This window comes from Chanos chanos, chromosome 15, assembly GCF_902362185.1.
Source record: "Chanos chanos chromosome 15, fChaCha1.1, whole genome shotgun sequence".
NCBI classification, from domain to species: Eukaryota; Metazoa; Chordata; class Actinopteri; order Gonorynchiformes; family Chanidae; genus Chanos; species Chanos chanos.
This window is the reverse complement of record NC_044509.1, coordinates 645,001-672,500: the sequence shown is the minus strand read 5'-3', so window position 1 is coordinate 672,500 and position 27,500 is coordinate 645,001. Positions and strand designations below refer to the sequence as shown.

The 27,500-nt window shown below is 42.6% G+C and overlaps 3 protein-coding genes across 3 annotated transcripts in view; 2 read left to right on the top strand and 1 right to left on the bottom strand.

Moving 5' to 3' along the window:
* Window positions 1–160: 160 nt before the first annotated feature.
* Window positions 161–9,094, top strand: rangrf (RAN guanine nucleotide release factor). The gene is made up of 6 exons (XM_030792746.1): window positions 161–210; window positions 426–572; window positions 750–866; window positions 4,190–4,352; window positions 7,764–7,858; window positions 8,471–9,094. Exons 2-6 carry the CDS (start codon window positions 508–510, stop codon window positions 8,586–8,588), a joined length of 558 nt encoding a protein of 185 aa, XP_030648606.1. The 5' UTR covers window positions 161–210; window positions 426–507; the 3' UTR covers window positions 8,589–9,094.
* A 1,732-nt stretch (window positions 9,095–10,826) lies between these two features.
* Window positions 10,827–15,279, bottom strand: slc25a35 (solute carrier family 25 member 35). The gene is made up of 5 exons (XM_030792896.1): window positions 14,908–15,279; window positions 14,580–14,645; window positions 13,459–13,611; window positions 11,308–11,442; window positions 10,827–10,997 (listed from the first exon to the last, which is right to left on the bottom strand). The coding sequence occupies exons 1-5, from the start codon at window positions 15,277–15,279 to the stop codon at window positions 10,827–10,829; spliced, it is 897 nt and encodes a 298-aa protein (XP_030648756.1).
* An 11,609-nt stretch (window positions 15,280–26,888) lies between these two features.
* The window catches only part of LOC115828958 (macrophage-capping protein-like), an 8,266-nt gene continuing 7,654 nt past the window's right edge, over window positions 26,889–27,500 (top strand). Inside the window, exons 1-2 of the mRNA XM_030793060.1 lie at window positions 26,889–27,081; window positions 27,218–27,372. Of these exons, the coding sequence (XP_030648920.1) occupies window positions 26,889–27,081; window positions 27,218–27,372 (348 nt within the window). The remainder of the gene's footprint in view (window positions 27,082–27,217; window positions 27,373–27,500) is intronic.

Sequence of the window (27,500 nt, the reverse complement as noted above, 5' to 3'; positions counted from 1 at the left end):
ATGTCAGGTTATACTCATTTCTTAGTGGGAAAACCTTGCTGTAAGCCTCCCTAACTGCTACACTGACAATTTCATCAGATATCCGCTAGAGACCGCCAGCGGCACATCGCCGCTCTGGTTCTCTGCGCGTTGGTTTGACTTCACTTCCTGTAATGGAGGAGAACGTTACAGCAGTAGGATATCAGAGTTTGTTCTTTAGCTCGCTCTGAGGTGGGTAGTATCTAACTCTTATTTTTTCCCCGCACAGTTAATGGCAGTTCGCTGCGCAAGTGTCTCCAGGTTTTATCACCTGAAGTGACAGTTTCAGGATGTTTTGGAACTAGGTGCAGTGCTGTCTATGGGAAGATGCACATGTGAAGATTAAAACTGCTCACTGACTCGTGTCTCTGTTTCATTTTCCGTGTGTATAATGCCGTTACGTGTAGTCATACAGACATTTGCCTGCTCATCGCTGACTTCAGGTGACTCAAACACTGGTGTGACTTCTCATTGGAGAGGAGCAGCGCGATGGCTCGGCCTCTCTTCGGAGGTGCTCTGTCTGCAGTCATCCCGCACAGTGCCAGAGATATCAGGTAAATGACAAAACACCTGATAGGATGCGTTACACTGTGGAGCTCCCTCGGTTACGCAGTTTAACAAATCGGTCATCCCCGAAGATGCCTGCTAGATATGCTAGTGTTTCCAGAAGTTGTATTCAGCCCATCTCCTTATCTCCGTATCTCCCTCTCTCGCTCTCCCTCTCCCTCTAGTGAGCTGAGACAGATTCCCGATAATCAGGAGGTGTTTGCGCACTCACAGACGGACCAGAGCGTCATCATCGAACTGTTGGAATATCAGAGTCATGTAAACGACTCGGACGCGGCCAGGTAAACACAACCCGACAAGATTCGAACCCTGTTTTATTTGATCCCGTAGCGGTCTTTCTTTCCCCCTCAAGTGTCCCTTCTTGCTCTGATTTCAGATCTGTACAACTCAAAGTAAACTGAAGCAAATAGACTTTAGTGACCTTGTTAAACTGTTCCCCAACCAGTTGACTTTCAATGCTGTAAAAAGTCTGATCATTATGGCAAGATTTGTCAATTCTGAGACAACCAAGAGCCAAGGAAGGTTTATATGTATAATGCATTGTCATACACACAGGCATGAATGCATAACAAATATGGAATAAAATATATGGTAAACAGAATAACAAAAAGAAATTAAAGAAAACATCAAAAGTCAAAGCTTAAAATGTAATCATCCCCAAAGTCAGTTCTCTGGCACACTGGCAGCCAGTGCACAGACCAGAGGATTAGTGTTATTCTACTGTCGTAGTCTTCAGTGGAACCCTGAAACATGACCGTTACAGTAGTCTAACCTAGAGAGATAAAACATGACCGTTACAGTAGTCTAACCTAGAGAGATAAAACATGACCGTTACAGTAGTCTAACCTAGACGGATAAAACATGACCGTTACAGTGGTCTAACCTAGACAGATAAAACATGACCGTTACAGTAGTCTAACCTTGACAGATAAAACATGACCGTTACAGTGGTCTAACCTAGACAGATAAAACATGACCGTTACAGTGGTCTAACCTAGACAGATAAAACATGACCGTTACAGTAGTCTAACCTAGACAGATAAAACATGACCGTTACAGTAGTCTAACCTAACCTAGACAGATAAAACATGACCGTTACAGTAGTCTAACCTAGACAGATAAAACATGACCGTTACAGTAGTCTAACCTAGACAGATAAAACATGACCGTTACAGCAGTCAAGCCTAGAGAGATAAAACATGACCGTTACAGTAGTCTAACCTAGACAGATAAAACATGACCGTTACAGTAGTCTAACCTAGACAGATAAAACATGACCGTTACAGCAGTCAAGCCTAGAGAGATAAAACATGACCGTTACAGTAGTCTAACCTAGACAGATAAAACATGACCGTTACAGTAGTCTAACCTAGACAGATAAAACATGACCGTGACAGTGGTCTAACCTAGAGAGATAAAACATGACCGTTACAGTAGTCTAACCTAGAGAGATAAAACATGACCGTTACAGTAGTCTAACCTAGACAGATAAAACATGACCGTTACATTAGTCTAACCTAGACAGATAAAACATGACTGTTACAGTAGTCTAACCTAGAGAGATAAAACATGACCGTTACAGTAGTCTAACCTAGACAGATAAAACATGACTGTTACAGTAGTCTAACCTAGACAGATAAAACATGACCGTTACAGTAGTCTAACCTAAACGGATAAAACATGACTGTTACAGTAGTCTAACCTAACCTAGACAGACAAAACATGACCGTTACAGTAGTCTAACCTAGACAGATAAAACATGACCGTTACAGTAGTCTAACCTAGACAGATAAAACATGACCGTTACAGTGGTCTAACCTAGAGAGATAAAACATGACCGTTACAGTAGTCTAACCTAGAGAGATAAAACATGACCGTTACAGTAGTCTAACCTAGACAGATAAAACATGACCGTTACATTAGTCTAACCTAGACAGATAAAACATGACTGTTACAGTAGTCTAACCTAGAGAGATAAAACATGACTGTTACAGTAGTCTAACCTAGAGAGATAAAACATGACCGTTACAGTAGTCTAACCTAAACGGATAAAACATGACTGTTACAGTAGTCTAACCTAACCTAGACAGATAAAACATGACCGTTACAGTAGTCTAACCTAGACAGATAAAACATGACCGTTACAGTAGTCTAACCTAGACAGATAAAACATGACCGTTACAGTAGTCTAACCTAGACAGATAAAACATGACCGTTACAGTAGTCTAACCTAGACAGATAAAACATGACCGTTACAGTAGTCTAACCTAGACAGATAAAACATGACCGTTACAGCAGTCAAGCCTAGAGAGATAAAACATGACCGTTACAGTAGTCTAACCTAGACAGATAAAACATGACCGTTACAGTAGTCTAACCTAGACAGATAAAACATGACCGTTACAGCAGTCAAGCCTAGAGAGATAAAACATGACCGTTACAGTAGTCTAACCTAGACAGATAAAACATGACCGTTACAGTAGTCTAACCTAGACAGATAAAACATGACCGTGACAGTGGTCTAACCTAGAGAGATAAAACATGACCGTTACAGTAGTCTAACCTAGAGAGATAAAACATGACCGTTACAGTAGTCTAACCTAGACAGATAAAACATGACCGTTACATTAGTCTAACCTAGACAGATAAAACATGACTGTTACAGTAGTCTAACCTAGAGAGATAAAACATGACCGTTACAGTAGTCTAACCTAGACAGATAAAACATGACTGTTACAGTAGTCTAACCTAGACAGATAAAACATGACCGTTACAGTAGTCTAACCTAAACGGATAAAACATGACTGTTACAGTAGTCTAACCTAACCTAGACAGACAAAACATGACCGTTACAGTAGTCTAACCTAGACAGATAAAACATGACCGTTACAGTAGTCTAACCTAGACAGATAAAACATGACCGTTACAGTGGTCTAACCTAGAGAGATAAAACATGACCGTTACAGTAGTCTAACCTAGAGAGATAAAACATGACCGTTACAGTAGTCTAACCTAGACAGATAAAACATGACCGTTACATTAGTCTAACCTAGACAGATAAAACATGACTGTTACAGTAGTCTAACCTAGAGAGATAAAACATGACCGTTACAGTAGTCTAACCTAGACAGATAAAACATGACTGTTACAGTAGTCTAACCTAGAGAGATAAAACATGACCGTTACAGTAGTCTAACCTAAACGGATAAAACATGACTGTTACAGTAGTCTAACCTAACCTAGACAGATAAAACATGACCGTTACAGTAGTCTAACCTAGACAGATAAAACATGACCGTTACAGTAGTCTAACCTAGACAGATAAAACATGACCGTTACAGTAGTCTAACCTAGACAGATAAAACATGACCGTTACAGTAGTCTAACCTAGACAGATAAAACATGACCGTTACAGTAGTCTAACCTAGACAGATAAAACATGACTGTTACAGTAGTCTAACCTAGACAGATAAAACATGACCGTTACAGTAGTCTAACCTAGAGAGCTGGAGGGCTGGGGTGCAGCAGAGCTGGGGGCCTGTCTGTGGTGACTCAAAAGAGAGAGAACTGTTGTCATGTCTGGTTGGGTTCTGTGTCATGTCAGGTACCACTTTGAGGATGTGGCAGGCAGTAATAAGGCCACAGAGGCAGGATCCTGGGAGGTAAGGAGTGTGGAGGCACTGCCCAAATCGGAGCTCTCTCTGCAGGAGTGCAGCTCCGCCTGGCTCCTCTCTGGAGCTCAGCTCATCTCCAAATTCAATGAGGAGGTCAGTGAATCCCTCAACTCTCTCCATGTGGTCCGTCTGTCTCTCCCCTCCCCTGCCACTGTGTGTTCCTGTCTGTCTTTCCCCTCCCCTGTCACTGTGTGTTCCTGTCTGTCTCTCCCCTCCCCTGTCACTGTGTGTTCCTGTCTGTCTCTCCCCTCCCCTGTCACTGTGTGTTCCTGTCTGTCTCTCCCCTCCCCTGTCACTGTGTGTTCCTGTCTGTGTCTTTGTGTGTGTCTGACTGTTAACATGTCTGCTTTTAACATGTCATGTTTTGGTTTTTTTCTCACGGTTTTCATAAGACACCTGCATATACACATCCTCACAAGGCCTCCAAAAGCCTTCAGTAACATGTGTAGATCTGTTTATCACACAGAATTAAATTTGGTCTCATAGTAGTCGACAAAGACAAAGGCAGGGGAAATATTTATTTACAGGTTGGTTTGATGAATAGAATAATAAAACTGAGCGCTTTTCAGTAACCAAATTAATGAATAGAAATCTTCTGTCATAAGGTAAATGCAAACTCCAACACTACTGAAAAAACAATAACCTGCAGGAACCTTGTATGACCCTGAGACCTGACATTAACATCTTCTGTGTTTAAACATTTCTGTTCTTATAAAATAAACAGTGACCAGCAGGTGGTGACCCAGTCAGTGCTGTCACCTCAGACCCTACAATCACAGCCTGTCTGTCTGAGTGTCTCTGTGTCTGTCCACTCTGTCGTCTGTCTGAGTGTTTCTGTGTCTGTCCACTCTGTCGTCTGTCTGAGTGTCTCTGTGTCTGTCCACTCTGTCGTCTGTCTGAGTGTTTCTGCGTCTGTCCACTCTGTCGTCTGTCTGAGTGTTTCTGTGTCTGTCCACTCTGTCGTCTGTCTGAGTGTTTCTGCGTCTGTCCACTCTGTCGTCTGTCTGAGTGTCTCTGCGTCTGTCCACTCTGTCGTCTGTCTGAGTGTCTCTGCGTCTGTCCACTCTGTCGTCTGTCTGAGTGTCTCTGCGTCTGTCCACTCTGTCGTCTGTCTGAGTGTTTCTGTGTCTGTCCACTCTGTCGTCTGTCTGAGTGTCTCTGTGTCTGTCCACTCTGTCGTCTGTCTGAGTGTTTCTGCGTCTGTCCACTCTGTCGTCTGTCTGAGTGTCTCTGTGTCTGTCCACTCTGTCGTCTGTCTGAGTGTCTCTGTGTCTGTCCACTCTGTCGTCTGTCTGAGTGTCTCTGCGTCTGGCCACTCTGTCGTCTGTCTGCCATAAATCAACACTCTTCACAGGCTTGGCTTCCCCAGACACATTTTACCCAATTTTTTTTATTTCCTCAATAAAATTAAAACGGTGTGTCGTTTAAGTGCTTTCCCACTGAGTTGCTGATATAACTGCTATGAAGCAGACTAAATGTGTGTGTGTGTGTGTGTGTGTCTGTGTGTGTAAGAAAGACCTGTCTCTATTAGAGCCTGACCGATACAGGATTTTTCATACACACACACACAAACACACACACATATTTTTTTTACTTTTAATCCTGTCCAATGCAAGCTACGAGAAACCATTTTTCAACCACCATTTTGCGGCGTGTAAAACATGCCATCTCAGACTGTGCTGTAAACCGATAGTGACTAGAGTAAACACTGCTGTTGAATGCATCTAATACTACATGACTGTCTGCAACGAGGACTTACGACTTTGGGATTTCACGCTACACATTTGAAAGAGAAGGTCGATAACTTTGATAAGATGTTCAGCTCACGTTAATGTACGTGTCCCCTCTGGTTTAATCATTTCCAGTGACTGTAACTACAGGCATACGAGTCGCAGATATATTTACCATTGCTTCATTTAGGCAGGATAAGATCAACACTATAGTTTAACTGCGCATTAACGTTAGCGGTCTTCCACTGATAAACAGGCCATTAACTAGCTTTGTGGGTAACCTCACGTAGCATTGGATAGTGTTATAAGCTGCTGTAAGCGATGTTGCCAGAACATTTTCAGAGCGGACGAAGGAGACATGATAGAACCATTGTTTGTTTACTCCCTAGAACTGCCGTGCTGATTAATAAATAAACCTACAATCAAGTTTGTCGACAGCTTAGCCTACACCACTCAAATACCCTGACATTTAACGTAATCTTGATGTTTGACTGATGGTACGGGTTTTCACATTACTGCAGCTAAACCAGGCATGGCTGACATGAATGTTGTCAAGCTTATTTGGGCTAAGAGGAGAAGTGATGGGGAATGTTTATTCATTTTTGAGTAATGTATTTCACGCGACAGTTATCATCTTACCATGAACACAGATGATCTCCGTCATGGTCGACTCTGCTTGGGTCAGCTGATTGTTGTCATTTGTTGTGTTCACATGTATGTTACCAACAGTGGAGTTGCAGTGTGCCCTCTAGAGGACAAACTAGGCAACGACAACATTCTTAACATCTTCCGTCTCTCCATCTCTTTTTTAATTGCCTCTTACTGGTCGTTTTAAACGCCAATACCGATTTATCGGCAAGTAGCTCATATCGGCCGATAATATCGGCGTGCCGATATATCGTTCGGGCTCTAGTCTCTATGATAACACAGCTCTTCTGAGTCATATGATGCTCATATGTGACAGTGTGATTTCACTCTGTGTGTTCTCAGTAAAGGGAGTTTGGTCATTTGTTTCCTCACTCTCCAAATGACAGCACTCAGGACTGTTTGTCATGTGGAGTATTTTTGAGTGTGATGTTTTATCGCCATCTGAGCAAAGCGCTGTTTCATACTCACATTACAGCTGTGACTGTGAGAAATACCAAACTGTAAACTGTAACACAGCATGACAACAGGCTCAGAGTCCTCACTGAAACCTTACCTCAGGACTCAACAGAACAACAGGAATAAAGGCCATTTGTCTGTCTAACTAGTTTTATGACAGTTTGACCAAACAAATGGCTGGTCCCAGTACAACTAGTTCTTGAGACTGTGGACTGTGGAAGTCGTCATTCTTTGTAACAGTGTTACTGGGAAGAGATTTTGTTAATTTTAATAGAAATGGCTGATTGGCCGGAAGCAGAGCCATGGCAGAAGTCAGTTCTTTAGACTGGTTTTACAGACATCTGTTAAATCTCAGTGATCATTTGTTTACACAGCAGTTAAGGCACAAGTTTTAAATGGGAATGTGGTTGTAACGGACTGTCAGCCAACACATGCAATTAATAAGCACAAATTTCCAAAGTTTGGCAATTTTGGAATGGTTAAAATGGAACTGAAAGTTCAGTACTTATGATGGACTACTGTGTGAACTTCTCCTTATCGCTGATCTTTCAGTGACCCCTTAGTCAGTACAAAACAGCCGTTCTACTGTGTTTGAGTCACTGTCGCCCTGCTGAATATGCACACTGACCCTGTAAAATATATTTAAGATTGTTTTTATAAACCTCCACAGGCCAAGAACACTGTGAACATTCACCTGGGCCTCTTCCGCCTGCCCCAGTTCACGACAGACATCTTAGTGACGTTCAATGACCCGGTCAGCATCAGGTCAGCCACTCCGGCGTGTGTGTGTGTGTGTGTGTGTAGCTCACAGACTGTTAGGGGTGATGTGGAATTGACCTGCTGTGAGAAGTCCATTGGCAGGGCAGAGCTAGACAGAAGTGTGTGAGATACAGAAACGTGTAAGAGACAACCAGGGGGTCTGGGTTAATGAAATTACTTTTTAAATTACAGTCATGTTTAATGGTCCTTACTGACTCTTGTTCATCTGTCCCTTTCTTTATAACCTCTCTGTCTCTCTCTCTTCAATCCCATCCACCCCCTCTTCTGTCCTGCTCTCTCTCTCTCTCTCTCTCATTTTCTCTCTCTCTCTCTTCAATCCCATCCACCCCCTCTTCTTTCCTGCTCTCTCTCTCTCACACTCTCTCTCTCTCACTCTCTCTGTCTCTCTCTCTCTCTCTTCAATCCCATCCAACCCCCCTCTTCTGTCCTGCTCTCTCTCTCTCATTTTCTCTCTCTCTCTCTCTCTTCAATCCCATCCACCCCCTCCTCTGTCCTGCTCTCGCTCTCTCTCTCTCTCTCTCTCTCTCTCTCTCTGTCTCTCTGTCTGTCTGTCTCTCTCTCTCTCTCTCTCTCTCTGTCTGTCTGTCTCTCTCTCAGCCCCCTCAGTAGCAGTGCTGTGGGAAGCAGTGCCAGTGTGCTGGGTCTGTGGTCGATACAAGATTTCCGCCAGCTGCTGCAGTCTCTGCGCCTGATCGACCCAGGAGTGTTTGGATAAATCTCTCTCATACACACACACACACTCAACAGCGAGTGACCTGCCTGAACAGTTTGTCCCTGCCAGGAATGAACAACCATAATAAACTCTGGTCTCCGAGGCTTTCTCTAGGATGAAGCCCAGACCCAGCCTGTTGGAAGGATTCTTATTGGATTAGACAGCGACAATGACCGTGACAGTAACATTGACAGTGACAGACAGGTTTGGGTCCCTTATTGGGTTGTTTCAGACAGCCCAGTTCAGGCTGGCATGCCGGAGAACTCCAGTTCTGTAGGTTTGGTCTTTATCTGAAGTGTGATAGAAACATTTAGATAATATTCCATGGAGACAGGGTTTGTGGGAGTGACTCACACAGCAAAAGTTCCTGACCGGATTGTGTACTGTTGGCATGTGATCTGGACTGTACGCACTATCAAAAGTCAAACAGCCAAAAGTCAAACTTCTGCTTTTTTCTTTCACTTCAAAGTCACAAGATGAGAGTTTTTCTTTCTGCAGTGATGTCCAGAATTACACGTCTGATTTTTCCCCCTTGTCTGTCTCTGAACACTGACTGTGAGGCTCTAAAATAAAGTTCTGGTTTTGTTTATATATTTTCTACTGTTGAAACTATGTCATTTTGTAGAGTCATTCAGAGACTTCTGTCTTGAGGTTTGGTCACCAGTAACAACCCTACTCAACATTTTGGTTTCCTTGGAAACCGTGACCTCCTCACTCAGAGAACCACTGAATGACCGCATGGCGTCTGGAATGTTTGAATAGCTTTCTCTGTGAGGTCGTCTCAGGTTACTGATACATTTTGGTTTGCTTTAACAAGCTTGAACACTCATCACTAACACCCACCCACCCATTTGAAACAGGAATGAAGAGAGCATTTACAAATACACTGTCACTTTTATTTCACTTATACCGCTACGGGACTAGCAGGTAGGATTAAAGAGAGAAAATGTACAAGTATATCAGAGTCTGTCTTAGTAACAACCCATTCTCACCTGGGTCTTAATCACTGGTCACTGGCATAATACACTGATTGGCCTAGAATGCATGTAAAAAGCTCCTTACATTGTGTAAAAAATAAAACTCTGACTGGTTTAGAATAAGGCAAGAGATAAAATCAGCCCCTCAGCTTCACAGCCTTTGAATTAACTGGCTGATTTAGTAGAATATTAACAGAAATGTCAGATTATGTAAAGACTTTTTGAGTTAATTGGCTGATTTAGAAGAATATTAACAGAGCGGTCAGAATGTGTAAAGCAGGAGTTGTCTGCCACTCATTAAGGTTTACTCCTCACACAATGACACAGCTAATCTTTTACTAGTGCCGCCCAGCACGGAAAATGACACAGCTGAACCATGAGTGACTGGAGGGTCATATCGCACCAAAGAACTCATTCTAACGAAGAGGCCAGAGAAAGCTCATGTTCTATAGTACAAGACTTTCCTTAAAATTTCATAGCAATAATGAAATGACATGTTGGGACCCACTGCTGTGTCATCAAAAAGCAAATGAAGTCTGTACTGTTTGGTATCTAACGCTCTGTACTGTTTGGTGTCTAACGCTCTGTACTGTTTGGTATCTAACGCTGAGCAGCAGGTCTGGGAAACCCAACAGGCCGTATGAAAATAAAACCGCAGTTCCAGTTTTCGTTCTGTGGGGGAGGGGAGAAACCAGGAGCTGGGAGGAGACGTGGATGCTGCTCCTGGCTGAGGTACGTTTGGTATTAATCATTATTTCATTCTCATGTCAAACTGCCATGACAACGTCCTTCATACACACAGAGCCACTGAGGGGCTGATGTTTTTGACCCTGCGTTTGCACGTCCTGACGGTAAACCGGCCTTTTCTGTGATAAATATGTTTGAGTAAGACACTGACTAGACCGCGTATGGATCCTTAAGATGCTGTGCATTCATGCCAAACACGCACATGCCCTCTGGAGGAGTGTTTCTGTGTCCTGGGAGCTCATGGTGACTGGTCAGCTGGTTGGACCATCATAACAGTGAGGTTCTCTTAGTTCCTCTCCGTGCTCTGAAGACCCAGTCCTAGTGAAGCAGACAGAAAGGTCATTTTACTCACCACTGCCGACTAAACATGTCCCAAAGGTCAGAGGTCAGCACTGCCCCAACTTTAGTATATATTTATCACTCTGGTGCATGTGCGTATGTGTGCGTATGTGTGTGTGTGCGTGTGTGTGTGTGTCTGTGCGTGTGTGTTAGAGCACACAGGTCTCGGCTGTGGACACTAACTGTAGCGCAGGTAAAAGGCACGGAGTTCGTTCCAAAAGAGGAGGGAGAGGATGGTGTGGGGTCCCAGGCGGAAGTAAGAGGCGCCCAGACCCTTATAAAGCCCAGTCAGACCCTCCTTCTGTAGAGTCTTTGAGAAGCAGTCCACAAAACCACGGTACAGCTCCCCCTACAGGAAACAGCAAGGACATACCTTTACTTCTGTAACTGTGACATATTGTACGCTTTGTATGTATAGTCACTACACATATATTACCTCTGTCTCTGTGTCTACACACATACACATGAAGTGTATAATATGTACAGCATTCGCAGATGTTTTGAATCCATAAGCACACAGAGAACATACAGCATTTCCATACAGAGTGAGTGATTATTACAGTGCAGTGTGCTGAAGGAGTGAATCTCTGAATATTGCAGTGCAGTGTGTTAAATGAATAAAGTTTGGTTCAGTGAATGTGTGAACTGGGAGAGCTGACCTGGCCCAGACTGTTAACTGGTTGGTTATACAGACGAGTGCTGACAACATCAAACGGAGTCATGGCCAGAACCACCACCACACTGCTCATCATTCCTGCACTGAGAGCAATGAGCCAGCTGCCCTCGGAGAACAGCTACACACACACACACACACATACACACACATAAATACATATATACATACACACACACATATACACACACACACACATACACATATATACACACACACATGGAGAGAGAGAGAGAGAAAAGGACTTAGAAAGCACATGACAATAACAGTATGATTAAGAAAATAAATTATAATCTGATTTAATTTAAAGCTGTTGAAAAACAGAGACAAATTGTAAAGACATGGCTGATTGGTACAGGTCCTTACAGGGAGAGAAGGAAAGTACATATTGCATGCCATTATATCACTAAGGTAATTATTACAGTAATATCAAAATACTGGTAATATTTTATAAACCTCACAGGAGTGGTTAGTTGCTATGACGCTGTGTGGGAGTGCTTTCCCTGAGCTGTGGAGATAAAACTCTTTCAAAACTGCTGACATAAACATGCCTGACTACGCCTGACAATAATACCCAGCCCACAGCCCAAGTTTATGAAACAGAATATTTTAGATGGTATTGCAGTGGTGCGTGCAATAACAGAGATGTTTAAAATACTCTGTTCTTTCATAACACCAAATTGCATAACACGCTCCCCTGCGTTTAGAGGAGAATGGTTTCATATTTCCCTTTCCAAAACGGGATGGCAGAGGGAGGGTTCAGAGTCTGCTCAGACATACTTTACAGTGGACTCCCTCTCTCTGCTCTTTCTATTTAAACTCCAGTGAATATTAGCTGAAGTTTCACATTAAAGTGGAGAAGTGAGGGTTTTCTATGTGATATCCATACACCCATACCAGCCCTGGCCCTCGGTTTGTTTGGATGTTATATAGGCATTTTCACTCAAATTGAAAAAATTCACTGTCTTAATTCTGGGTCAAACACAATCAAGTCATTACTTCATTGTTCCCAGTCCAATTCTGTTAAAAACATTCATTAAATTCATGAAATGTTCTTCTGGGAACCACTGCTCATTTGACTCACACATTTCCATGTTTTGTTTTGGGTTTTTTTTGCCTCATTTCACAATATGTCTCTGCCTCTCACCCATGACTCTCTTCTTCCCAGAACCACGTCTCAGTACCCATAATCCCTGTCTTAAACGGAGGAGAACCACGTCTCAGTACCCATAATCCCTGTTTTAAACGGAGGAGAACCACGTCTCAGTACCCATAATTCCTGTTTTAAACAGAGGTAAACCATGTCTCAGTACCCATAATCCCTGTTTTAAATGGAGGAGAACCACGTCTCAGTACCCATAATCCCTGTTTTAAACGGAGGAGAACCACGTCTCAGTACCCATAATTCCTGTTTTAAACAGAGGTGAACCACGTCTCAGTACCCATAATCCCTGTCTTAAACGGAGGAGAACCACATCTCAGTACCCATAATCCCTGTTTTAAACGGAGGAGAACCACGTCTCAGTACCCATAATCCCTGTCTTAAACGGAGGAGAACCACGTCTCAGTACCCATAATCCCTGTTTTAAACGGAGGAGAACCACGTCTCAGTACCCATAATCCCTGTCTTAAACGGAGGAGAACCACGTCTCAGTACCCATAATCCCTGTTTTAAACGGAGGAGAACCAGGTCTCAGTACCCATAATCCCTGTCTTAAACGGAGGAGAACTACGTCTCAGTACCCATAATCCCTGTTTTAAACGGAGGAGAACCACGTCTCAGTACCCATAATCCCTGTTTTAAACGGAGGAGAACCACGTCTCAGTACCCATAATCCCTGTCTTAAACGGAGGAGAACCACGTCTCAGTACCCATAATCCCTGTTTTAAACGGAGGAGAACCACGTCTCAGTACCCATAATCCCTGTTTTAAACGGAGGAGAACCACGTCTCAGTACCCATAATCCCTGTCTTAAACGGAAGAGAACCACGTCTCAGTACCCATAATCCCCGTTTTAAACGGAGGAGAACCACGTCTCAGTACCCATAATCCCTGTTTTAAACGGAGGAGAACCACGTCTCAGTACCCATAATCCCTGTTTTAAACGGAGGAGAACCTCTGACGCCCCCGGCTCACCTGCAGGCCGGTCACAAACTCTTTGGAGACAGAGAAAGTAGACAGTTGTGCGGCTGACCCCACGCTGACCCTTGGGATTGCTGCACTGGAGCCCCGCCATAATCCCAGAATGCCTTGCTCCCTGTGGATGGCTGCTAGAGCATGGATCATCCCCTAGCACAGAGGAAGAGAGGGGAGCAAAAGATCAGGAGAGAGAGAGAGAGAGAAAATCAGCCATAACCCACACACACTGACATACACAACCATAACCCACACACACTGACATACACAACCATAGCCCACACACACTGACATACACATTCATAACTCATACACACTGATACACACAACCATAACCCACACACACTGACATACACATCCATAACCCACACACACTGACATACACATCCATAACCCACACACACTGACGTACACATTCATAACTCATACACACTGATACACACAACCATAACCCACACACTGACATACGCATCCATAACTCATACACAATGAACACACAGCCATAACCCACACACACTGACATACACATTCATAACTCATACACACTGATACACACAACCATAACCCACACACACTGACATACACATCCATAACCCACACACACTGACATACACATCCATAACCCACACACACTGACATACACATTCATAACTCATACACAATGAACACACAGCCATAACCCACACACACTGACATACACATCCATAACCCACACACACTGACATACACATTCATAACTCATACACAATGAACACACAGCCATAGCCCACACACACTGACATACACAACCATAACCCACACACACTGACATACACATTCATAACCCACACACACTGACATACACATTCATAAATCATACACACACTGACATACACATTCATAACTCATACACAATGATACACACAGTCCAATGGAAGCTCCATGGGACATGCCTTTTTTTCTCAAAATTGTTAAATATTACATATCAAATGGTCTGACTGTTGATTTGTTATTGACCTAAATCAGGCACTCCTGTTGTTTGAAAATGATCACTATTTGGTTTTGGGGGAAACCTGAAACAGGTGATCTAACGAAAGGTGAAATGATTGGATGGAACTGTACACCCTGAACAATGCGCTCACTTTGTGCTTGTACTGGTGGCCCACTGCGATGGAAGACGTGGACTGACTTTGTAGGTGGGTCTTTACCTGAAAGTACAGAAAAAGTTTTAAATTAATTTCGGGTGAAAATCGCCTTAAAAGGCGAATATGTCTTTTTGAACGCCAGGCGTATTAATTAGGAAATGAATATTACAATGGTGAGTCTGACAGATTTCAGACCATGGAAACAGAGTACCGTTAGCGGGGCCGGAATGTCCACGGTGACCCGGCGCACATCGCTGTACCCGGTGACCTTGTGTCACATGGGGCTCAGCGCGAGCTAATTCCGTTTCGGAAACATATTACTCACCAGGTAAATCGGACTGCCCATAAATGCACCAACAACCCCGGCTATCGCTCCTGCCACAATGCTTTTGACGCCGCTGATCCTCCCGTCCGTGTGGATGTAACCCGATGATTCGATGATGGCGTAAGAGCCAAGCCGAACTCCATTCATAAAGAACTGATAGACCAATCCAGGCACCAACCCCTTCTGTAAGCCTGTCAGTCCGTCCACTTTACCGATGGTGTAAAAAGCATGAAACACATTCCGGTAATATACTTGATATGAACCGCGACTCTTCAGCTCTCCTTGTAGCTGCATCCGAGTCTTTACGACCTCCAGTGGATTGGTGAATAAACAAGCACCGCACGCAGCTACTCCGCTAAGGACGAAATCCATGTCGAGGCTGTTATTGTACAGGACAAGCTTCAGTGTTGCTTTAGTCTGTACCGCACCTGTATTCGTTTTTCGGCCGCGAAAGATTCTTTATGCTGCAATATCATGTGGTTTGACAACGATGACCAGTGATGACCAAAACATCAGGATATGGTGATATTTGAAAAATGGCGCATGACAAATATTGCTGTTTCATCCATGACAAGTGATATTGTCCGTTGTTGTCTGTCCTCTCGTCCTTCCCCACTGCAACTCATTCATTTACAGTGCGTGCGATTACGATGAAACGTCTACGCTGGGCTGGGCTCAACCGAAAGTCCTCAGCTGAGCGTCTTGGCCAATGAGAAAGTAGGAATCGATACATCCTTCGTCATGTCTCTTTTGATTGGGCAGCTGGCGCACAATGCCGGAGCGGACCATTCCCACGTGATGAAACGCATCTTTCCAAACTGCCTGTTTCTGTCGCCAACAAAACTAATGAAGACTGGTAAATGAAAGGAGTGGACACGGAAGCGAAACTGTGGTTATATTCTCATTTATTATATTTGTTTTTTTCTTCCGTTCCAAAACGTGATGGATGAAAACGCCGTAAATTACATAACATCCACTAGAAGGTTTATATTTAGCCACTTTTTGTAATGAAGTTTAGTATATCACGAGCAGTGGTGAAAGCAACCGCCCTCCCCTCTCTTCGTCAGAGAGAGAGAAGGGAGAAAGCCGGGGGGGCAGTATTCCGTGTACTTTAATCATTCTTCCCCAGACACCGTCTCAATGTTAACACTTCTGCATCTCTCTGAACCACTGACAGATGGGTGAACGGATTAAAAAAGTTAAAAGTGACAGTTCATAAACAGAACGGGATGGAACCTAACGAATATCAGTGTGTTTCAGGTTTAAAACAAGAACGTTGGCGCAGCAGCACCGGGAAAAAGTGATCAGAAACGCTAATTAGCATTTTAATGTGCCACAACTAAGGAGGAGATTGGGCTAGTTGTATAGTGAATGGATTTGTCATGTGCTTCATTTTTCAAGTTTGTACGTGCAATAATAACTGCCTAACGTCTGAAACCATAAAACGATATGTCCCTTTATAACTAGGTAACACGGTATCTATATTAACATGGTAATTAGAACAATGGGTACCAAATCGTTTTTAATGTTAACACATTTATTACCGAGTATCAGTTTAACTAAGTGCAAAATGGACGGAGCATTAGGTAAAAACGGTTGACATAAACCACTAAACCGACTGCAGTTTTGCTGTGATGGCATGACCTTCAAACTCAGTTGGATGATTAGTTTTAGATTTTAAAAAAATGTTTGTTTTTTTTAATTAAGGAAAAAAACAGCCTGACCAGTTAGAACGTAAAACCAGTACAAACCAGCAGAAGGACCCTTCCCCCAGCCAGTTGTCAGTGTGGTCCCACTGCATCAGAGAACAAGTTGTTCCAGTTCTTATTAGTTCCACTGAAGGAATCTATCACAGTTTATTATTTCATATGAATTGTATATGCATGAATTAATAACAGATAACAGTCGCCTTGGTTGAGTAAATTAATCCTTTCAGTTCTTTTTGCTGTAATTCCAGTTTAGTTAGAGACCCTCTCACTATCCACGAGTTTGTTTGTTTTTTTAGGTATTTTATTATTTTTTAACAACACAAGTGCAAAAGGGAAAACATGATATAATAAGAAAAAAATACACATTTTAACATTATAGTTTAATGCTAGGGGGGAATAAGGATCTATATAAAAATGTATAATGCAGTACATGCTGTTACTGTTTTAATTGCTTTTTGTTTTGGAGACAGTTGAATTGAATAGATCTATTGTTTGAACTCTTTGCTAAACGCGATAAAGCGTGGTTTTTCTTAGCTGTCAATTTACGTTTATGAATATCAGATTTAGCCGTTAAAATAATGAGTTTTAATCCCCACGCCGAGGTCCACGGTATAGGTGATGCCATTTTCCAAGAGAACTGACTGGTCAGTAAGCAGTGCTTTTATACGTTTTGATCCCTTATCTCCAACATAACCTGCTCTGGAGCAGCTTAGATGTGCAACATAAGTGTCCATGGCGATGCACCCTGCTAAAAAGTGAACCACCTTCGTGATGCTGAAACCCCAGGGTTAAACCTGAAGTTACCTCGCTAACCCACAAATCCTGCTTCATAGTACAGGCCCCAGGAAATGTGTTCTCCCTTCTTTGAAAGCACCTGGTTAAGAAATATCAGATTCAGTATATGGTGATGATAATATTGCCTGAGAGCTGGGCCATCGGAATCTATTGAGATGAGGTCTTGATCCAGTGACAGGTCAGGTCCTCTGAGCAGTGGAAGGCAACCTCAGGCAGGGCAGCGGTCCCACTGCTTTAACTGGGAACAAGTGATGCTTTGGGGTGTGTAAGTGTTAAGGGGGGGGCACAGATGTCTCAGTGCAGTCTGTGTCATGCAGACCTAGTCTTCTCCCTTCTATACAGGGGTAAATCACAGTGTATAAATATCATTTTCTGTTATGTATTTAAGAAAAACAGGTAATAAACTCTCAAATCATTTGATTTGTCCATCAGAGGTACACTTTTTATGAGAGGTTTTATTTGTTGTGTGTTATGCTTGCCGCAACCCTGTTACGAATACTTAGGAACCTGAAAAGGGTATATTTTAAAATATTGTTTAATGAATCCTTTACCATTAAGTAAAGAAAGTTACATTCACATTTAAATACTCATTTAATTTCAGATAAGACTTGTGTCACAGCGGTGGAGTAGTGCAGGACCCAAGCGCAAGACACGAAGATTGTAGTGACAAAAGGGAGGACTTTACTTACAAACTGAAGATAAAAATACAGGTGCAAAACAGAAACAAAAACCGATAACAAAAGGTGCAGCCTGACAGTGTGCAAACACAAACAATGATAAACAAAGGACAAGGCAAACACAAGGGCTTAAATGCAGAGGGAAAACTAAACAGGGCAAAACAGGATTGGTCCAAATTAACGAGGTTTATAAATGGGACAAACAGGAACAGGTGAGGGGCGGAGACAGACACAGAACAGGAGCACAAAGACATATCAAAACAAGAGTCCAAAATGGAGGTGCAGGCTGTGACAACTTGACTTATATTAATTTAAGCAACTTTGATATATGATATGATATGATATGATATGGTAACAGGGTTGAAATTAGAGTAACAGGGTTGTGAAAAGTAAAAGGGTTGAATGGATACATTACTTTTGATTGTAGATTATAACATAAATGTGACAAATAAATACTCAGGACCACAGGAATGTTGTTTAATAATATTTTATATTTTTTTATATTTTTGATGAAGGATCAACAGGATGAGTAGGAATGCAACCCTGTTACTCTAATTACGGTAACAGGGTTGCAAATCAATGCTAATGTTAGCTTTTTCTCAGGAACAGATGCTAGCTGTGGAATATAAGGCTACTGTCAAGGACAAGGGCAAACTTAGTTATATAAAGAAAGAAAGAAAACTTTGAAATTCATTTGTCTTGTTCTGATAATATGAGTAACAGGTTTGCTTGGTTAGAGTGACAATCTCAATCAAGGCTGAAAAGATTGGAAATATATGAAAAATAGAGGAGAGGACTGACCTTTGGTCTACCCAGTTTTCATTTTCATTTTTTATTCTTTGAACGTCACAAATTTTAGAGAGATGCGACACAAGTACAAGCAAAAGTTTTAAACCAAGTCATAATCCAAAAACAAAATTTAAAATACAGGCAGGGTCTGAGGTAATAAAACAGACTACTGGGGATTAGACAAAATCAGGTCATTTAATAGGCTAAGGTCAGAGGTCATTTAATAGGCTGAGGTCAGTGCAGAGGAAGGCTAACAGGAACATGACTAAACAAGAAAAACACAGCTCAATACAATCAGACTGTGAGAGACTTCGCAGCACACAAAGGACAACACAGGGGTAAATGTCCCCAAAGACACAAAGGACAACACAGGGGTATATGTCCCCAAAGACACAAAGGACAACACAGGGATATATATCCCCAGAGACACAAAGGACAACACAGGGGTATATGTCCCCAAAGACACAAAGGACAACACAGGGGTATATGTCCCCAAAGACAGAAAGGACAACACAGGGGTATATGTCCCCAAAGACACAAAGGACAACACAGGGTATATGTCCCCAAAGACACAAAGGGGAAACAAACTGAGGGCAGGTGCAAATAATAGTGAGGTCATGAGGTGATCATACAGACAGTCAGGAAAACTGTTCTCTGATTGGCCAGACCACAGGGAGGTGGAGACGGAATCAGGTTAGTCGTGAAAAAGACACAGTGGAGGTGAGCAGGACCCAGCGGCTAATCACACTCCTGACATTTAAAAGGTCCAGGCCTGAGAGACACAGTGGTGTGTCCATACAAACACAGGAGGGGTTTGAATAAACTCAATTTAATTACTGTTAATGAAATATGACACTGAGGTGTGTGTGTGGGTTAAGGTCACACACACACACACACACACACATCCACACTGTCGTGCCAATGGTATAGGGAAATTCTGGTTCACGGTGGATATTAGACTTAATACTACTATCATAAGCTGATTTCAGAACTGAAAAACTCTGTTTATAGCTCAGCGCTCTAGAAATTATTCAGAATAACTCTTCATTAGTTGTACATATAATAAATAACAGCATTAAAAGAAGCAGGCACCGTAATACCCTTCCATGTCAATACTTGTAACTAAGTTACTGGATCACCACATTCATGTATGTGTGTGTCTGTGTGTGTCCACAGGGATTACTCAACCTTCCCCCTCCTGTTTTATTCCTCTTTGCTCTGTTTTCTGTCTCTCAGTTCCTCCTGTTTCACTTCTGGCTTCCGTCACATTTTCTGGTTAAACAGATTCACCACAAAACATGTCTGTAACATCTGTGTCTGACATAACATCCACACATTCCTGAGCTTTCTCTCTGTAGATGAGGACATGACTTTTTCAGGTCTGATCATTTCACACACACATCACCATAGCCTTTAACTAAACATAGGGTGTAGTCAGTATGCAATGGAGCATGTTTAGTGTCTGACAGCTACTGCCCACCTTCTTTCTCTCTGTCTAACCCTTTGCTTTCAGACCAAACTCTGCACCAGAGGCAGTGTTCCTGCTGACATGTGAGGAATTTGCATACAGATTATAAAACCCTTTAGATTGAGCCCCATATACAGTTTGTGTGTGTGTGTGTGTGTGTGTGAGAGAGAGAGAGAGAGAAAGAGAGAAAGAGAGGGAGTGCATACTGAGACAACAGGAAGTCCAAGAGGAAGTCAGTCAATATTTGACTAGAGGAAAAATAGCACTTTACTGTGCACCGCATACTACACAACCACACTGTCACCAATTACTGCAACTAATGTATGTCCCCAACACTACACAACCACACTGTCAGCATTTACTGCAACTAATGTATGTGTCCCCAACACTGCACAACCACACTGTCACCAATTACTGCAACTAATGTATGTGTCCAACACTACACAACCACACTGTCACCAATTACTGCAACTAATGTATGTCCCCAACACTACACAACCACACTGTCAGCATTTACTGCAACTAATGTATGTGTCCATAACATTCATTCCATATTAGATTTAATGCATGTCACCAAAGAACTCATTCCATATTATGGCAGTGTGTGTGTGAGTGTGTGTGTGTGAGTGAGATAAAGGTGAGGATAACTATAGGAAGTTATTATTTAAATGAAGAGACTGATTTATTACAGTGTCTCTCCCTATTGAGGTCACACACTGCACAGGTAAGACAAAATGACTATCCATACTTACTTCTTATTCTTATCATAAACTCATTCACTATATGTAGTAATTATGCTTCAGAACAGAAAACTGTTTTTCCGGGGTTTTCATTTTCTGTTTTGAATTGAACTGTTTGAGCTTTGGAAGTTCTATCAATTCAAAACTGTTAGTGAGGACACAAACTGTATTTCTGATAACTGAAATTTTGAAGCAAAGATGTCATTTTTTCCCCATTCTTAAAATCCTCCAGCCACTTTTCTGTGTGTGTGTGTGTGTGTGTGTGTGTGTGTGTTTGTGTTTGTGTTTCTGTGCCTGTGAGACACACATCTTCAGCTGTGATACACACCAGACTCTTTTCAGTAGGTGAGCTCTGATGGATGAGTAAAAAAAGGTTCAGTTGGACAGAGAAAAATCACATCAGTGTGGAGTGGTTTCATTTGTGTAAATGTTCTTTCAGTCTCATGTCCTTTTGCATGTATACGACCTGAACGTATTTAGTGATTTCATTTGTGTAAATGTTCTTTCAGTCTCATGTCCTTTTGCATGTATACGACCTGAACGTATTTTAAAGTTTGTTAAGTTTTCGTTCACTTAAAATAATCTTAAAGAATTGAGGAGGTTGAAGCATTTTGTCCCCCAAATTTGGGTGTTGAGATGTTGTGGCTACCGCTGTCTGTAAAGCCGTTTTCGCATATGCACCATGTCTGCAGAGTCAGATTCGCATTATGCCCGAAGGTGCCCTTTCACACATGTAGCACACAACAGGAGACTGCCAATGTTCAGACGCGTCCTCACCTACTCGACATACAATGGAAACCGCTTATAGTCATCACCTCTGTCCGGATGAGGCTGATCACTATAAGCAGACGATCATTATAACCATTTTTTTTTCTTTTTTTTTTTTATTTCTCATGGAGATTACCATCATGGCATTTCTGTATTTATTACAAGAATATAAAGTAATGAAACGGAAGGCGTCGCGATTTAAGGAATTTTATGGACTCTTTCAAAATACAGTAGGCCTACAACGCTTCACAAATTACAGTACTGTTCAAATTAAATTTCCGAACTGTGTATAATTCAAATACAATATAATACAGTACAGTACTCTATATAAAATATAGCTTATTGTAGTTTAATTATAATTAGGCTATTGCATAAAACGTAAAAGTATTGTGCGGTTTACAAAATACAGTAACGTCAGTAGCCTAGTCCAAATACCGGCTAAGCCTCGGTTTGTACATTTCTCAATTTTTAACACAATCGCAAATAAACTGTAGGCTATCAATGCCGAACTGGTAGAAGAGTTAGAAATCAAACTTATCCGTAAAATATTCTGAGGGACACCAAGTTTCGCTGCTGCGTCTTGTTGGCTCGTTTTGCCAGTTTCTCATAAGCTTCGATGAGTCTACGTTTGTCACTGAGAGAAAATCACTTTCTTTTTCCCCGTCCTGATTTCCGTGCACAAAGCATTAGCTTCAAGTGGCCAGTCGGAAGCAGACGGCTTATCGCGAGACAAAGTAGCCCTATCAAAGTAAAGTTTAAAAAAAAGATCGCCGTAGTTTTAATTTTTATCCATGTTGTTGTCAAAGACCCAAAATGAACAATGTAAGCGGACCACTTGATTACTATAAACAAATTATACAGTACTGTAGGTCTACTTGTATAGGAATGATTCTGTCCCTTGCTTTCTGATCCCTTTAAGCGGTTCATGACTATAACCGTGATCACTAGCGGTTTCCACTGTCCTCCGTTTGGTTTAGGCGAGGGGTGGCACCCGGGTAGAGCGTGCAGAAGGCAGGACATGATGCAAAAACGCTGCCAAAATCGCAGAGTTTTGTTACAACACATCGATCATGGCGGACGAGCCTCCCGATTTCGTTGGCGTCTTCGTGTAACTGACCCTTCTTCACCCTCGGATGTTTGTATTCTTCCGATTTCGCACCACTCGCATGTTAGAAACGGCATCAACAGGCCTACTTGCTCGCTGTGCATTCTCCGGACTATAATCCGCTTGGTTCGCACATGGACTCAATCGAGTATACAACGGACTTTGCACTTGGGGGGCTGATAGAATAAAGTCAGTTTAGAATCCGAATCGACTGATTCGAGCATTTTTGTTCACACATACAGCCCCTCCGGTTGGAGTCTAGATTATTTTGGGGTTGCAGTGCATGTGTGAAAGGGGTTTATGATACTGAGCTGCTGTAAGAGTGTAAGAGGACTTTTGCAGAACAAAGTACGTTTTCAGTGCAAATCTCCTGTGTGTCTCATGCATTTGCCTGATCTTTCTTTTCCCATTTCACAAATGTTTTTTATTTTAATGAAATTGAAAATTTCAGTTATACCCACTGTGCCTTCAAAAGGTGTTCGCCTCCAAACACTTATAACCTGGGAATTTGATCAATTTGACTGTGAATTTTTATTTGTGAATCACAAAATCATTTTCAGGGGAATCTTGAGCTGTACCAGGTTATTCAGGGAGTCCTGGCAGGCTGTAATTTGAAGGTCTTGCCATAGACAGGTTGTTTGGGGAGTGTTTGCAGACAGTAATTCGAAGGTCTTGCCATAGACAGGTTATTCGGGGAGTGATGTCATCCCCAGCTGGGGGGGAAACCTAAGCATAGCATAAAGTGAACTCCCCTCTCTCCCCACTCCTAAGGATGGCCAGTGCCACAGCAGATGCAGTCCAAAACAGATTTGATTTATTCATCAAACGGTGGCAGTATAGGCATCGGGAACAGAACAGCCAAAACAATAAACAAAACAATCTATAATATTAGCAACTAACTAACCTATCTCCAGTAAAACAAAACAAGAGAAAGCATAGGCAGCTTACTTACCTCTCTAACTTATACAGAAGAAAAAGAGTTGTCAATGAAAAGGGCTTTTCACCCCTACAGCTACCAGGACTGCTCTTTTAAATGATATTTACAATATGTACAACCAAGATCAATCTCTTAACCCTGAATCAGCCATTGATTGGCAGCACAGCACAGTCTGGTTGGGAGCCAAGAAAAAGACAAAGTGAGTCTGCATCAGACAGGCGTTGTTTTAAAGAAGGCGCGTCAGTCTCCAGTCCAATCACCAGTCTCCACCTGTAACTCAACATACTCACCAAACAGGGTGAACAGCACCACCCTTAGGCAGGGAGGGAGAGCAGTACAAAAATCACAATATCACACTCTTATGCCTCAGGGTCATAACAAGTGGTGGCAGACAGTAATTTGAAGGTCTTGTCATAGACAGGTTGTTTGGGGAGTGTTGACAGGCAGTAAGTTGAAGGTCTTGTCAGAGACATTCACTGGGTTTAAGGTCAGGACTCTAACTGGGACACAGTTGCTCTGGCCCTCCTCTGTGATGGCGCCTCCATCGGAGGACGTCCTGCAGGAGGTTCTGAGGTGCTTTGAAAATCTGCAGGTTTAAACGTGCTGTAGTTGGGTGGCTTGCCCACTGGTTACTGTGGATGTGACCTGATGTCCACTTTTGACACCTGCATTTTATCTCCACATTTGACATCTGCATTGCCCCCTGGTGGTGACGTCTCCTGATGAGGTCTTAGGGCTGCATGTCTGCTGCCCAAACCTACAGATGAGCTGATGTCATGTGCTTACAACACAGCAACACTGGTGGACTGATAACTTACTCACACCTATTGTCTGCACCAGTGACTGCAGGGACTCCCCCACTGGGGTCCTTCTTAACACGTCACTGCAGAGAGTTCATGACCACAGACACTAGCAGGTTTGTTGGCCTTCAGCAAGCTTGGCTTTCACAGTTCCAGACCAGATCTTTGACCCAGCACCAAAGGAAGTCCTTGAAGGAGGTGCTCCAGGGTTGAACAGTACCTGTTGTCTTGCATATACACTTACTAGGGATGTCCCAATCAAGTTTTTTTGCCCCCGATCCCGATCCGAGTCATGTAATATTGAGTATCTGCCGATACCAAGTCCTGATCCGATACTTTTATTTTCCTAGATAATAATAATAATTGCACAGTGCACACTTCAAATACATTAAAGGTACTAAAATCAATTCAATGTATATGCTTGACAACTGAATAGCAATGCATTAAGAAAAAAAATGACCTGCATCCATGCTGTTCCTTAATTTTTTTATCTTTTTTTTTTTAATTTTACAAAATAACAAAGTAAACCACCAGTAGGACAGTGTCTGAGAAATAGTGTTGAGAGGGTAGGGCCTACCATGGCTCCAAAAGCTCAAAAAAAAAGACGGCATAATGCGAAAAAGACCTGAGTTTTCATTTGCTTTGAGTTCACTGTGAACGTTTGTGAACACACACAAACCTACTGAGGGGATAGTTCTCGGCGAATAAACATGGACGGTGGACTAAGAGACATCCAGATCGGCATTATACGATATATACAAAAAATATACATAAGTGTTCGATTTTATTTAACCTTCTTACAATAATTCAAGTGGTAAACTTGTGTAACTGTCAGTTTCGCTGATATTTTTCTGAAAGCCTTGTTTTTGTATGCTATCGTTATCAATCCTTAGCGTTAGTTAAGCGACTGTATTGCTCTCTGTGGTCGTTAGTTTAGGCTAACTCGCACAATTCACATACAGCTAAAGCGTTAGGTGTTTCAGTTTTGAAATGACACCTTGGTTGTTGTTAGTAGCCTTGAGGATTAATGTCGTCAAAGTATGCTGACCTAAAAATGTTCAAATTTAAAAGTTAAAAGAATGCCCATTTGCATGGAATGTTTGCCTCATTTTGCCAGATTTGAAAGGACCTTTGTAGAGTCAATATGACATAGAAGAAACAATGTCACACAGGTGAAGTTTTAGAGGGATTTTAATGATATATTCAGAAAATATCAGTCAAAGAATGGAAGTGAGAGATCAAGAAAAGCAGACAAAATGGATTGATCCTGAAAAGTTTGGTTTCGCACAGTCTAATTACCCATGGCACTGCAATAGAGGGGGGGGGGGGGGGGGGGCAGGTTAGCTTACGCTCTAGCTGATGATGGTCTGGTCTTGAGCTTCTCTAGTAGAAAAACTTAATCGTTGTATTCTGGTCCCAATGGTCATGAAGACTGAAGCCACACAAAGTCCTCTTCCTGGAGTTACAGCAGATTTAATTGGATGGTGTCTGATGGATGTGGGATCAGACACCTTGGTGAGGCAAACAGCCAGGTTGAATTTGTATTACTCCATCGTACTCCATTGTATTACTCCATGTGTGTGTGTGTGTGTGTGTGAGTCTGTATGTGTGTATGTGTGTGTGTTTGTGTGCATGCATATCTGTGTATGTGTGTGTGTGTGTCTGTGAATCTGTGTGTGTCTGTATGTGTGTATATCTGTGTGTCAGTATGTGTGTATGTGTGGTGTGTGTGTGTGTCAGTATGTGTGTATGTGTGATGTGTGTGTGTGTGTGTGCGTGTGTGTGTCTGTGTGTGATGGGCCTTGGTCGACCTCTTGAATTATTTGTGTGGTGAGATTGCTTCTCATTTTCCTCTCCTATTATTCCTGATCTCTCAGCTCTGGCCTCCTCTCCTCCTCTCTCCTCCCCTCTCCCTCATTCTTTATCTGTCTCTAATGGACCCCTCAATCTCTCTCTCTCTCCACCTTTACTTTTGACCTCCACCTCTCCTCACACACCACTTCTCCCAGTGTTTCCCCCTTCTCCCATTCTGCTAACACTGCTCCACCTTTTCTCACCTATCAGCACCTCCCTCAGAACTCCCCCTGCAGTGTTTGTTTAACATATCTCCTTTTCATAGCTTCATCATATGAATGCGGTGCTGCAGCCTGGAGCTCCAGTCCCAGGCCAGACTTTGTGTTTTTCTCCTTGAGGATGCATCCCCTGCGGGCCGCGGAGGGACAGTTCGGACCGGAGGTGTGTGAGCCCGGGCTGAAGGGCTGGAGGGTGGAGCAGATGAAGGCTGTGCCTTTGAACCCTTCACAGCTGGGTGTGTTCTACACTGGGGATGCCTACCTGTTGCTTAGCAACCGTGGGAGGGAGGGGATTGACATACACATGTGGATGGGTGAGTTCTTGTTTGTTTGTGTTTGTATGTGTGTCTGAGTTACTGCATGTGTGTGTGTGTGTGAGTGTGAGACAAAAATATAATCTTCATTCCTGTTCAGTGCACTGAATTTGACCTTTGAGCTTGACCCCTGCAGGTGAGAAGTCATCACGAGATGAGCAGGGGGCATGTGCGATGCTGGCGACCCAGTTAGATCACTTCCTGGGGGGAGACCCTGTGCAGCATCGGCAGGTGCAGGGTTTTGAATCCCCAGAATTTATGGATCTTTTCCCCAGTGGGATCAGCTACAAGGTGTGACTCGCTCTCTATCGAACAGAGCAAACTGAAGTGGATTTCAAATGAACTCAGCTAAACACAAACATGTTTAACAGTAATCCACCTCTCTCTCTCTCTCTGTCTCTCTCTCTGTCTGTCTCTCT